This window comes from Panthera onca, chromosome D3 (assembly GCF_046562875.1).
Source record: "Panthera onca isolate mPanOnc1 chromosome D3, mPanOnc1 haplotype 2, whole genome shotgun sequence".
Taxonomy (NCBI): domain Eukaryota; kingdom Metazoa; phylum Chordata; class Mammalia; order Carnivora; family Felidae; genus Panthera; species Panthera onca.
Window position 1 is genome coordinate 7091219 of NC_138350.1, and position 13411 is coordinate 7104629.

At 39.9% G+C, this 13411-nt stretch overlaps 1 protein-coding gene and 1 non-coding gene across 8 annotated transcripts in view; one reads left to right on the forward strand and one right to left on the reverse strand.

The window, feature by feature from the left end:
* Positions 1–13411, forward strand: part of IFT81 (intraflagellar transport 81) — a 191455-nt gene that overhangs the window by 164886 nt on the left and 13158 nt on the right. For all 7 annotated transcript variants that reach the window (XM_081790667.1, XM_081790669.1, XM_060612234.3 and 4 more), the window contains 3 exons: positions 8410–8496; positions 9492–9563; positions 9648–9737. In XM_081790667.1, the coding sequence (XP_081646793.1) occupies positions 8410–8496; positions 9492–9563; positions 9648–9737 (249 nt within the window). The remainder of the gene's footprint in view (positions 1–8409; positions 8497–9491; positions 9564–9647; positions 9738–13411) is intronic.
* LOC132666200 (U6 spliceosomal RNA) lies at positions 6984–7093 on the reverse strand. Its single transcript, XR_009604561.1, has one exon. It is a non-coding gene; the product is annotated as a U6 spliceosomal RNA (small nuclear RNA).

Genomic DNA, 13411 nt, shown 5'->3' on the forward strand with positions numbered 1-13411 from the left:
ATCAGGTCAGAGGGGTACCTAAGCCACATCAACATTTTCATCTCTGTCTTCTGCCGTGTTGAAAAGGCACTCTGCTAAGGACAAACACTGCATGATTCCACTTACATGAGGTACCCAGAGTAGTCATATTCACAGACACAGAGTAGAATGGTGGTTGTGGGGCCATAGCGAATAGGAAATTAAGTGCTTAATGGGGACAGAGTTTCAGTGTGGGAAGATGAAAAGAGATCTGGAGATGGAAGGTGGTGACGCCTGCATGACAATGTGTATGTATTTAATGCCACTTAAAAATGGTTTCAGTGGTGGGGCACTTGGGTGGCTCAGTCAGTTAAGCATCTGACTTTGGCTTAGGTCATGATCTCACAGCTTGTGAGTTCGAGCCCCACATCGAGCTCTGTGCTGACAGCTTGGAGCCTGGAGCCTGCTTTGGATTCTGTGTTTCCCTCTCTCTCTCTCTGCCCCTCCCCCACTCACACTCTGTCTCTCTCTCTCTCAAAAAATAAACATTAAAAAATTTTTTTTAATATTAAAAAAAATGGTTTCAGTAGTAATTTTTATTTTATGTATATTTTTACCACAATAAAAAAATCTTTTAGGGGCGCCTGGGTAGCTCAGTGGGTTAAGTGTCCCACTTTGGCTCAGGTCATGATCTAACAGTTTGTGAGTTCGAGCCCTGCATCGGGCTCTGTGATGACAGCTCAGAGCCTCAAGCTTGCTCCCAATTGTGTGTCTCCCTCTCTCTCTGCCCCTTCCTCCCTCCCTCCCTCTCTCTTTCTCTCTCTCTCAAAAATAAATAAACATTAAAAATTATCTAAAAAAATCTTTTAAAAGGGGACAGGACTTGCCTGTTTGCATTAGCTGTTGTGTTTGGGTTTTTTTTCCCAGTGGTTGAGTTCATTGTATTTGGTGAGTGTCTGACGTTCATTTTGCTTATCTCCATATGTCAGTCTCCTGCATCCATGTATAGTTCTACTTTTATCCAGAAACCTTTTGTGATAAAAAGTATACTAAAAAAAAGAGGCTAGCCAAGTCATTGATTGTAAGCTCTTTTCAAATCTTAACTGAAATTCTTAATTGTTCTCTACTTTAAATATTATTTGGGTTTTTCTTAGAAGAAAGCATTTTTCTTCTATTTTTTTAAATGTTTATTTATTTTTGAGAGAGAGTGAGAGAGAGAGTACAAGAGGGGCAGGGGGAAAGAGAGGGAGATACAGAATCCAAAGCAGGCTCCAGGCTCTGAGCTGTCAGTACAGAGCCTGACACAGGACCCAAACTCACCACCTGTAAGATCATGACCTGAGCCGAAGTCAGACACTTAACCGACTGACCACCCAGGTGCCCTGAATATTATTCATTTTTAACTTGCATTACTTACCACTCAAAACTACATAAATGTATTGTTAAAGTGCAGGACTACTTGAAAATACTTTATACTTCTTGCTTTAATGGGCAGCTCTGAAATATTTAGGAAACTTTATAGTGAATTGTTTATAGTGAACATTTCCTTTCTATTGTACTTGTATGTTCTAAATTTGAATAATAACAACTGTTTGAAAATTAGAGCACTGCAACTCCAGATGTATAACTTACATTTATCTAAATCTTTTATAATCACCTAGAATGAGAATAGCATCTTGAAAAGTGTTATGTTTATTTTCTTAGGAGTATGATAAATTACATGTAATTAAATGTCATAATACATAAAATTGCTAATATAATGGAAGAGCTAAAATGCTCATTTTAGAGTATAAAATCTGACAATTATTGATTTCACTGAGATATTTCTCATTGATCCCTTTTTCTTATAAAAGTAAAAACATGTTCTTGGTAAGAATTCAAACTGAAATTCTATACCCATTAAAAACACATCATTCACCAAGAAGCTTTAAATGATACATTTGAAAAGCTTGATCTGTTGAATACATGGAGAACCCAGTACTCAACAAATGGAAAATACATTCTTTTTAAGATCAAGTCACCAAAAAAAATTAGGTTGGCCTCTGATCTCTCCATGGCCACACTTAACCCTGGAAGACAGTAGAGCAGTATACTTTAAAAAGGGGAAGAATAGGGGCACCTGGGTGGCTCAGTCGCTTAAGCGTCCGACTTCGGCTCAGGTCACGATCTCGCGGTATGTGAGTTCGAGCCCCGCGTCGGGCTCTGTGCTGACTGCTCAGAGCCTGGAGCCTGTTTCAGATTCTGTGTCTCCCTCTCTCTCTGCCCCTCCCCCATTCATGCTCTGTCTCTCTCTGTCTCAAAAATAAATAAACATTAAAAAAAAATAAAAAAATAAAAATAAATAAATAAAAAGGGGAAGAATAGAAATTATCTCTCTCTCTACACTCCCCAGAAGTAAAACAGGTCCTTATGTGTTTTCCAGAAATTTCCTGAGAACAAATGAATGGATAATTATTTATTGGCTGCCTAAAGTTTGTTCTACTCTCCAGAAAGACAAAGGCTTTTTTTGGTGGTAGCAGACAGAATTAAACTCTCACTGATATTAAGAACAAAACATCTGCTTCCTTTTGTTTGCATTTGCCTACTGTACTTTTGCCCATCTTTTGCTTTTAACTTTTTATTTATTTTTTTTAATTTGTTTTTAATGTGTGTTTTTTTGAAGGAGAGAGAGACAGAGTGTCAGTGGGGGAGGGGCAGACAGAGAGGGAGACGCAGAATCCAAAGCAGGCTCCAGGCTCCGAGCTGTCAGCACAGAGCCCCACGTGGGGCTGGAACTCAAAAACCGTGAGATTGTGACCTGAGCCGAAGTCAGACACCCAACTGACAGCCACCCAGGCGCCCCTGCTTTTAACTTTTTAAAAATTATCTTGTTGTAGGTGTCTCTGAATAGGTCTTGAATTGGGTTTTGGTATGCGATATAATCTGAAGGGTTTGTTTTAATAAGTAAGTTTAGACCCTTTAACTTTATTGATATGCAGACATATTTGATCTTAGTACATGTTATGTGTAGCTTTTGATTTTTTTTAAGTTTGTTTATTTTGAGAGAGGCAGAGAGCGAGCAGGGGAGGTACAGAAAGAGAGGAGGAGAGAGAATCCGAAGCGGGCTCTGTGCTGACAGCAGAGAGCCGGACATGGGGCTCGAGAGAGAACCGCGAGATCATGACTGAGCCGAAGTCAGACGCTAACCGACTGAGCCACCCAGGTGTCCGTAGCTTTTGATTTTAAAGCCCCCCCAAAAATCCTGGGGTTTGTTTTGTTTTGTTTTGTTTTGTTTTCATTTTCTCTCTCATTTTTTTCTCCTTGTCCCTCTCCCTCATCCTCCCTGTATGTGTTTCTGGCTTGTGGTTTTGGTCTGGTGGTGATATTTGTAACTCTACCATTAATCATCCATTTCTATAGGTATTATCTATTAATCCCCACTGTGAGCAGTGATGAAATTAGTTTTTTTCCTCTTCCTTTTCCCCTCCTTCCCTCTCTTTTAGTACTTGAATTTAGTCAATCATATTGTCTCTTTTACTATTTGCCTTTATACTTTTAATATACTTATAACTTAATTCATCAGATTTAAATTATATCTGTTGATATTCCCCCACTCACCCCTAGCAATTAAAAATTGAGGAAACCAGCTTATTTATTCTACCTTCCACTTTCTTTTCCCTTTCCCTTCCCTGCAGATTTTGTAGTATCATTTCTACATTGTCAGGGCATGTAACATTTACATTCTCTTCTATTACCCTGGTTCCCACTTGTGTTTTCAGTGTTAAACCTGTAATTATTAGATTCAGTGCTCATTACCAATCCTTTCACTGCCCTTTTTCCTAATTTTTATTGTCTGTGATTTGTCCTCTAGGAGAATCCTCAAAAAAAACCTCACAAGAACAATATTCCCTAATGAGTTCTTGCATGTTCCAGAGTTTCTTGCCTTAAATATTTAAAAATTAGCTTGACTGAGCATAAAATCTTTACATTGTGCTTTCTTTCCTTGAGAATTTTTAAAGTATACTGCTCTACTGTCTTCCAGGGTTAAGTGTGGCCATGGAGAGATCAGAGGCCAACCTAATTTTTTTTTGGTGACTTGATATTAAAAAGAATGCGTATTTTCCATTTGTTGAGTACTGGATTCTCTATGTGTTCATCAGATCAGGCTTTTCAAATGTATCACCTAAAGCTTCTTAGTGAATGGGGAGTTGTTTCATGGGTATAGAATTTCAGTTTTACAAGATGAGAATAGTTCTGGAGATTGGCTGCACAGCACAGCGAGTGTACTCAGTACTTAACTGTACATTTAAAAATGGTTACACCATTCTGGTTACACCAGAATTAAGAAAAAGATTCCTGATTTAAAAAAAAAAAAAACCTTCCTGGTAAATTATTCATTTTATCATTTTTTTTATTCTCTTTATTCCTGCTAAGGTTTTGGTCTAAGATTTTTATTTTGTCTGCTATTAATGTAAGTATGCCAGCTTGCTTTCTTATGATTAGGATTGCCTGGTATATCTTTTTATTTCTGTTTTCTTTTAGCTTTCTGTGTCCTTACTTTTGTCATATGTCTCATAAACAGCATATAGCTAGATCTTATGTGGGTGGTTTCTTCATTCAGTTTGAGAATCTGTCTTTTAATTGGTGTATTTAATACCATTTACATTTACTTTTAGTATTGATACGTTGGGATTTATTTCTGTTTTGTACATCCAGTTTACTGTGCTTTTTCTTTGCTGCTTCTTTCCTGCCCTTCATCGCATCACTCTGTGTTCTTTTGTCTTCTTTGTTCCCTTTATTTACTTTTCTATCTTCTATTCTGGTATTGTTATTCCTAAATTTTTAACATATATTTTCATGACTTAATGAATTCTAAATCTAGTAGGCATCTCCTGAACAATACAGGGACCTTAGAATAGTTTAACACCCTCTCTTGCCTTACATGTGTGTTGTTATCCTCTAGTAGTTTATTTCCATTTTATTTCTTCCTCTCTTTTTTTTAGTAGGCTCCACACCCAGAGTGGAGCCCAACACAGGGCTTGAACTCATGACCCTGAGATCAAGACCTGAGCTGAGATCAAGGGTCGGATGCTTAACCGACTGAGCCACCCAAGCACCCCTATTTCTTCATCTCTAAAAGTAGTTGTCGGGTGGTCATTACTTATAATCACTATTTTATACAGTCATTTCCTGCTTAGATTGACTCACAAATTTAACCCTTCTCACCATTGTTTCTTACATTTTAACCCTTCCTTCTGGATTCAGTTTCTTTCTTCCTGAAATTAAATTTCCTTGTTTTTTTTCTTTTAGCAATTCTCTCAGTAAAGAATCATCACTATAAGTAAACCACCTTTTTTTTTTCTTTAATAATGGTTTGTTCATTGCTTTCTGGTTTCTCTTGTGTTGAAAAGTCTGCCATCAGTTTAATTATCATTTCTTTTTAGGTAATATCTTGCCTATAATTGGTTATAATATTTTTATTTTTGTCTTTGGTGTTGTCCAATTTCACTACTGTGATCTAAATACAGATTTAGTTTTATTTGCTCTGCTGGATTTTGTGTTTTTTGTCTTCCATTAATTCTAGGAGAATTCTCCATGATATCTTCAAATATTCTCCGCACTGTTTTCTTTAGTTCATTCTCCAGTGACTGCTATTATTTGCAGTTAGGCATACTTATGACCCTGTGGGGATGACAGGGGATGTCTGTCCCCTATTGCATGACTTTGTCTTCATATTTTTATCTTTTTTGTCTCTTGGTGATGAATTTTAAATAATTTCTTCAGCTCTGCTTTTGAGTTCATCTTTGTATCTTCTGAGCTGTGTCTAATTTCACATTTATACCATTTAATTTTTAATTTCGATGACTATTTTTTCATTTTTGTCTATTTTTACTCACTGTACTTTTTTTCTTAATCTTTTGTTTTCAGTTCCTTTTTTATGACTTTGTTTCAAGCACACTTTCTTAATAGACTTGTCTCTAGTATCCAAAGTTCCTGGAGGTGTAGTCCCGCTGTTTTTTATATCTTCTGATCCTCACACATAAGGATTGATTGTTTCCTTGTGTATTTATACTTTTGGATTGTGAGCTTATCTTTAGTAGGGTTTTGTCTTCTGAATCCCAGCAGCTAGGATGGAGCATGTGTCCCTCCAGAATGGCTTTGCAGTTGGCTCTCCTGGTGTTTTGGGAATATGACAAGCTCAGAGCTAATTTTGAGTTGATGTCTTGGCTTGGAAGTTTGTGTAGGAAAGGGTAGATTTGAATGAATCTGCCCAAGGATGGGCCCTTCTCTCCAGCTGCCCCTGCAGCAGCACAGGTGCATTTTCTGATCAGTGTAGCCATCAGACTCATAGGCCACACATGCACACACACACAAAAGCGACCATCTGCTATAGCACCTTCATGTCATTGAGAGTCCCAGCTGCTGCTACAGCCACTGTTGCCCCTCCTCCCATTTATGGTGGGAATGACCATCACCCACAAGAGTCTGAAATATCTGTAGGTCCCTTTGATACATAAAAGCCACAGCTCCTTTTTATAACCAGTTTCTTTTTTCCAATAAAAATTAAAAGGATTTTAACTTCCAAGCGTTTTTTTGAGACAGCACAACTAACACAATGAAAATCAGAACATCTTATTAATAAATGTAACAACAAACCAAAGTAATTTTGAGCATAAGTTAACCCATTTATTATAGGCTAGTGATGTTTGAAATGGTAGAGCTTCCACTGGTCTTTCGATTCCTTCAGATGTTACTGTGACGGCAGAAGTGGTGTTGTAAGCCCGGCCCCACCAGCTACCTTTTTCATGCGGGAACCACGGTGCCAGATCCCCACAGCTCGTCTTTTCATCTTGGTTTTGCCACAGAGCAAGCAAATGTACTTGGCATGCTGGCTTATTTCAATTTTCTTCACCGTTTTCCTGAAGGAGGCACCATAATGGAGCCCATATTTACCTATGATTCTGACCTTCTGACCTTGGTGCATTTAGCCATGTCACCACAAACTAGGGCTGGGCCTGGAGACAGCTCCTACCAGGTTGGTTTTGTTTTGATATGGAAGCTTCACAAGTTTGCAGTTCATCCTTGCACAGAAACGCCATGCTAATCTTCTCTGTATCATTCCAATTCTTAGTATATGTGCTGCCACAGCAAGCACCCCACCGGTTTTTTATACTATGCTAGTCACCCCAAACCAGATGCAGTCCCACACAACAAAGGAAGCACACACAACATTACCCATTCGTGTTCACTCTCCTGTTCCTTCCCCAGAAAACTGCTGCATGAAACCAAGGTCATTCTGAGGCTGGCTTGCTTCATTCCAAGCCTGGTGTTAACCCTTTACACCCAGCCGCCCAGGTTGAAAAACAGCCTGGATTCTATGGGGTTCTCAGTTCTAACTTCCCACTCTGTCGTCTGCCCTCCCTGGATATTAGAATCACTCCATTACTGAGACTGACTGCTCCCAGCTTCCTTCCCCAAGGGCAGCCACAGTGTGTCATCCTTCATTTCTGGCCCTGGTAATTCCTCTTCCTTCCTGAGAAGTTCATTTCAGCTCTGGATTTGAAAAGATGTTTGCTCCACCTTATCAAGCATTTGTAGATGTTTTTAGCATTTCCAGTATTTATAGATGATTTTCGGGTTATCTAATCCAGAATATTACAATTAGAAGGAAGTTTGAAACTACTCAAACAGCCTGAATTCAAATTCTGACACTCCTTTTCTTTAGTATAATCTTTGACAAAGTATGTGGCTTCCATGAACTTTCTCCAAGCATGATATGGGGGTATTAATACCTACCTCAAGGGGTTGTGGTGAGATTGAGTTACTGACATGGGTAAGCTCAAAGGCCCTACCGTGGTTTCCAAAGTTCTGACCAAGCCCCTGCCAAAGCATTCAGCATCTTCTCGCACTTTCCAGACATACTCCAGTATAATAAACTACTTGTTCGTTCTGAATTGTTCTTCTCTCTGGCTTCCAAGCCTTTATACACAGTGTTCTTTTTTTCTGAACATTCTCCTCCCTTGTTCACCTTCCCCCTAGCTATTGTACTAATCCTTCATCCCTCAACTTAGGTATCAGTTTCTCTATCACTGCTGATCTCCAAACCTGGGTTAAGTCCTGTGAGAGTCCCACGTTCTCCTATAACACTTACATTTGCCCATCATACCACTCAACAGGCTGTTTACTTGTCTGAACATACTTTAGGGGAAGGATTTTGGCTGTTTTGCTCACTGTTGTATCCCAGCTCCTAATAAAGAGCCTGGCACACAGCTCAATACATGGTAGCTATTATTTTTATCAGCATCTTCATCTGTCATAATTCTCAAATGTCTGATTGTTGTATAAATAACTCTTAAGTATGCCAAGAAGCTTAGAGTTAAGTTACAAGACTGACAAGGGCATGTATTGTTTCAGAGCCACATTTTAGGCCTTTGTTTTTCACTTATTCAGTCATTTATCCTTTCATACTAGGAACTAACCCAGGAGTGTGATGAAAAGAAATCCCAGTATGATAGCTGTGCAGCAGGCCTCGAAAGCAATCGGTCCAAATTAGAACAGGTAAGAAGATAGTTTTTATTTTTTCACAATTTAGCAGAAACTGCCTGTGTATGCATGTTTTCACTACCCTGACATCAAAAGATTCCCAAATCTTTACCCTCATTCTCTGAGCCTGTCCCCTAAGCTCGAGAGATCTTTATTTCTTCAGACGTGATGCATACACACCAAATTCTCCATCTGTACCACAACCACCAAGGTCCAGGCCACAAGCAGGTGTCTCCCACAGTAACCCAGCGCTGCTCTCTTACCTTCACCCTTGCCTTCCTAAGGTTTTTTTCTCTATAGAGCAGCCAAAGAAACCTGTGGAAAACTTAGGCCACCCTCCACTAGCTTCCTACTGCACTTAAAACCTGACTTCCAAACTATGGTCTGCAAGGCCCACCTGCCTCCTGAACTTCATGTTCATGTGCTGTTCTCTTCATCCACAGGGCCACAGCCACACTGGCCTTCTTCTTGCACATCAGACAAGCTAAGCTTGTTTTCACCTCATGGCTTTTGCTTGTGCTCTTCTCTCTCTGGGACACTCTGCCTCTAGCTCTTTACCTTGATCTCTCCTGCTCATCATCAGGTCTCAGCCTGAATGTCACCTCCTCCTGGAGGTCTTCTCTGATCATCCTATCTAATGTTGCCTGATGGGTCGCCCTATCACATTCTACTACAAACTACCTTCATTACCTATCTCCTTGTTTATGCCTATTTCCTCTACTTGAATGAGAGCAAGGGACTATAGTCTTATTCACCGTTGTGTCCCCAGCACCTAGCACAGAGTTGGGCACATGGTGGGTACTTAATAAATTAATAACTGAACCTGTAGGTTTTGGAGCAATAGGAGTAGTCTTTAGAAAAGATTGCAACCTAGTCTGTGATGGCAAACAAAATTATAATCACAAAAGAAGAAATTACTCTGATGGCATTTTGTTGTACATTTAAAGTCATCCTTTCTGCATTTGATTATTCTTTCAATAATGTTGCCCGTTTAAAATTATATATTGTAGGAAGTCAGAGGACTCCGTGAAGAATGTCTTCAGGAAGAAAGTAGATACCATTACACAAATTGTATGATTAAGGTAAAATAAAGAAAGAGGATCAAGAATTTTTCTGAGATTTTTCTGTATCAAGGACTTAACCTAAAATTTAATCTTTCCACTTAGAACCTAGAAGTACAACTTCGTCGTGCTACTGATGAGATGAAGGCTTACGTTTCTTCTGATCAACAAGAAAAAAGAAAGGCAATTAGGCAAGTAATTCTGTTGTTTCTTTTTTTTTTTTTTTCAACGTTTTTTATTTATTTTTGGGACAGAGAGAGACAGAGCATGAACGGGGGAGGGGCAGAGAGAGAGGGAGACACAGAATCGGAAACAGGCTCCAGGCTCCGAGCCATCAGCCCAGAGCCTGACGCGGGGCTCGAACTCACGGACCGCGAGATCGTGACCTGGCTGAAGTCGGACGCTTAACCGACTGCGCCACCCAGGCGCCCCAATTCTGTTGTTTCTATATTGAGTTACTTAACGTTTTCACCTATAGAAGTTTCTTTTTACTTTTACTAACGTCTGTATTTAAACTCCAGTATAGTTCTTGTCGTGTTACATTAGTTTCCGGTGTCCAACATAGTGATTCAGCAATTCCATACATACTCGGTGCTCATCATAATTGTACTCTTAATCCCCATCACCTGTTTCACCCATCCCCCTCACCCACCTCACCTCTGGGAACCATCAGTTTGTTCTCTAGAGTTTCGAGTCTGTTTCTTGGTTTGTCTCTCTCTCTCTTTCTTCCTTTGTTCATTTGTTTTGTTTCTTAAATGCCACATATGAGTGAAATGATATGGTGTGTGTCTTTCTCTGACTGACTTATTTCACCTGGCATTGTACTCTCCAGCTGCATCCATGTTGTTGCAAATGGCAAGGTTTCATTCTTTTTTATGGCTGTAGAAGTTTTATACATAAGATGGAATTACTAAATTGGGGGTACTTAAATAAGCAGATATTAAGATATTACTTAGGATTAAATCTTGTTAAATATCTTCCTGATACTCCAGCCCTACTAAGTAGGAATACCTGTAATTTACTTTCTGGATTGCTTGATTTTTTATCATGGCAAAAAAAAAAAAAAAAACGATATAAAATTTGCCATGTTGGGGCACTGGGTGGCTCAGTAGGTTGAGCGTCCGACTTCGGCTCAGGTCATGATCTCGCGGTTTGTGAGTTCAAGCCCCGCATCAGGCTCTGTGCTGACAGCTCAGAGCCTGAAGCCTGCTTTGAATTCTGTGTCTCCCTCTCTCTCTGCCCCTCCCCTGCTCATGCTGTGTCTCTCTCTGTCTCAAAAATAAAACATTTTAAAAAAATTAAAATTTGCCATGTTTACTATTTTCTTTAATTTTATTTTTAATTTTTTTAAATTTACATCCAAATTAATTCGCATATAGTGCAACAATGATTTCAGGAGTAGATTCCTTAATGCCCCTTACCCATTTAGCCCATCCCCCCTCCCACAACTCCTCCAGCAACCCTGTTTGTTCTCCATATTTATGAGTCTCTTCTGTTTTGTCCCCCTCCCTGTTTTTATATTATTTTTGTTTCCCTTCCCTTATGTTCATCTGTTTTGTCTCTTAAAGTCCTCATATGAGTGTAGTCATATGATTTTTGTCTTTCTCTGGCTGACTAATTTCACTTAGCATAATACCCTCCAGTTCCATCCATGTAGTTGCAAATGGCAAGATTTCATTCTTTTTGATTGCCAAATAATACTTCATTGTGTGTGTGTGTGTGTGTGTGTGTGTGTGTGTGTGTGTGTGTGTATATATATATATATATATATATATCACATTTTCTTTATCCATTCATCCATTGATGGACATTTGGGCTCTTTCCAAATAGCCAAAGTAGGCTATTGTTGATAGTGCTGCTATAAACATGGGGGTGCATGTGTCCCTTCAAAACAGCACACCTGTATCCCATGGATAAATGCCTAGTAATGCAATTGCTGGGTCCTAGGGTAGTTCTATTTTTAGTTTTTTGAGGAACCTCCATACTGTTTTCCAGAGTGGCTGCACCAGCTTGCATTGTCACCATCAATGCAGAAGAGATCCTCTTTCTCCGCATCCTCACCAACATCTGTTGTTGCCTGAGTTGTTAACGTTAGCCACTCTGACAGGTGTAAGGTGGTACCTCATTGTGGTTTTGATTTGTATTTCCCTGATGATGAGTGATGTTGAGCATTTTTTCATGTGTTGGTTGGCCATCTGGATGTCTTCCTTGGAGAAGTGTCTATTCATGTCTTTTGCCCATTTCTTCACTGGATGATTTGTTTTTTGGGTGTTGAGTTTGATAAGTTCTTTATAGATTTTGGATACTAACCCTTTATCTGATATGTCATTTGCAAATATCTTCTCCCATTCTGTCGGTTGCCTTTTAGTTTTGCAGATTGTTTCCTTCGCTATGCAGAAGCTTTTTATTTTGATGAGGTGCCAGTAGTTCATTTTTGCTTTTGTTTCCCTTGCCTCCGGAGACGTGTTGAGTAAGAAGTTGCTGTGGTCAAGATCAAAGAGGTTTTTGCATGCTTTCTCCTCAAGGATCTTGATGACTTCCTGTCTTACATTGAGGTCTTTCATCCATTTTGAGTTTATTTTTCTGTATGGTGTAAGAAAGCGGTCCAGGCTCATTCTTCTGCATGTCGCTGTCCAGTTTTCCCAGCATCACTTGCTGACAAGACTGTCTTTATTCCATTGGATATTCTTTCCTGTTTTGTCAAAGATTAGTTGGCCATACGTTTGTGCATCCATTTCTGGGTTCTCTATTCTGTTCTATTGATCTGAGTGCCTGTTCTTGTGCCACATGTTTACCATTTTTAGGTGTATAATTCAATTGCATTGATCACATTCACAGTGTTAATGCAACCACCACCGCTATGCAATACCAAACCTTTTTTTTTTTTAATATTTATTTATTGTTGAGAGACAGAGAGAGAGAGACAGAGCATGAGCATGGAAGGGGCAGAGACAGGAGAAGACACAGAATCTGAAGCAGGCTCCAGGCCCTGAGCTGTCAGCACAGAGCCCGACGCGGGGCTCGAACTCACAAACTGTGAGACCATGACCTGAGCCGAAGTTGGACGCTTAACCGACTGAGCCACCCAGGTGCCCCTATAATACCAAACCTTTTTCATCACTCTAAACAGAAACTCTTATAATCATTAAACAGTAATTCCCCATTCCCCTTCCCCAGGAAAAATATAATTTCATAGTTCCTTTTTTTTTTAAATATTTTATTTATTTTTAAGGCAGAGAGAGACAGAGCGTGAGTGGGGATGGGGCAGAGAGAGAGAGGGAGACACAAAATCAGAAGCAGGCTCCAGGCTCTGAGCTGTGAGCACAGAGCCTGACGCGGGCTCGATCTCACAAACTGTGGGATCATGACCTGAGCCTAAGTCAGACGCTTAACCAACTGAGCCACCCAGGCGCCCCAACATAGTTCCTTTTTTTATAAGCATTCAGATTGGTCTATTTTTAAAGTCCCACATGACCTGGACTCTAGTCATCTGCCTGTTCACTGTGCAGTGTGAGTGCATTACAGTGAGAAGCTGTGTGTCTGCAGTGTACCAGCCTCAGAACAAGGAAGGGTGTGTAAATATCACTCGTCCTTATATGGTGTTTTTTTTTGGTAATCCAAGCTTGCAGCATTCTGTAATATATCAAATCAAATACGGCCGGGGCGCCTGGGTGGCTCAGTTGGGTGAGCATCTGACTTCAGCTCAGGTCATGATCTCACAGTTCGTGAGTTTGAGCCCCGTGTCGGGCTCTGTGCTGCCAGCTCAGAGCCCGGAGCCTGCTTTGGATTCTGTGTCTCCCTTTCTCTCTGCTCTTCCCCTGCTCACACACTGTCTCTCTCTGAAAAATAAATAAAGATTAAAAAAATTT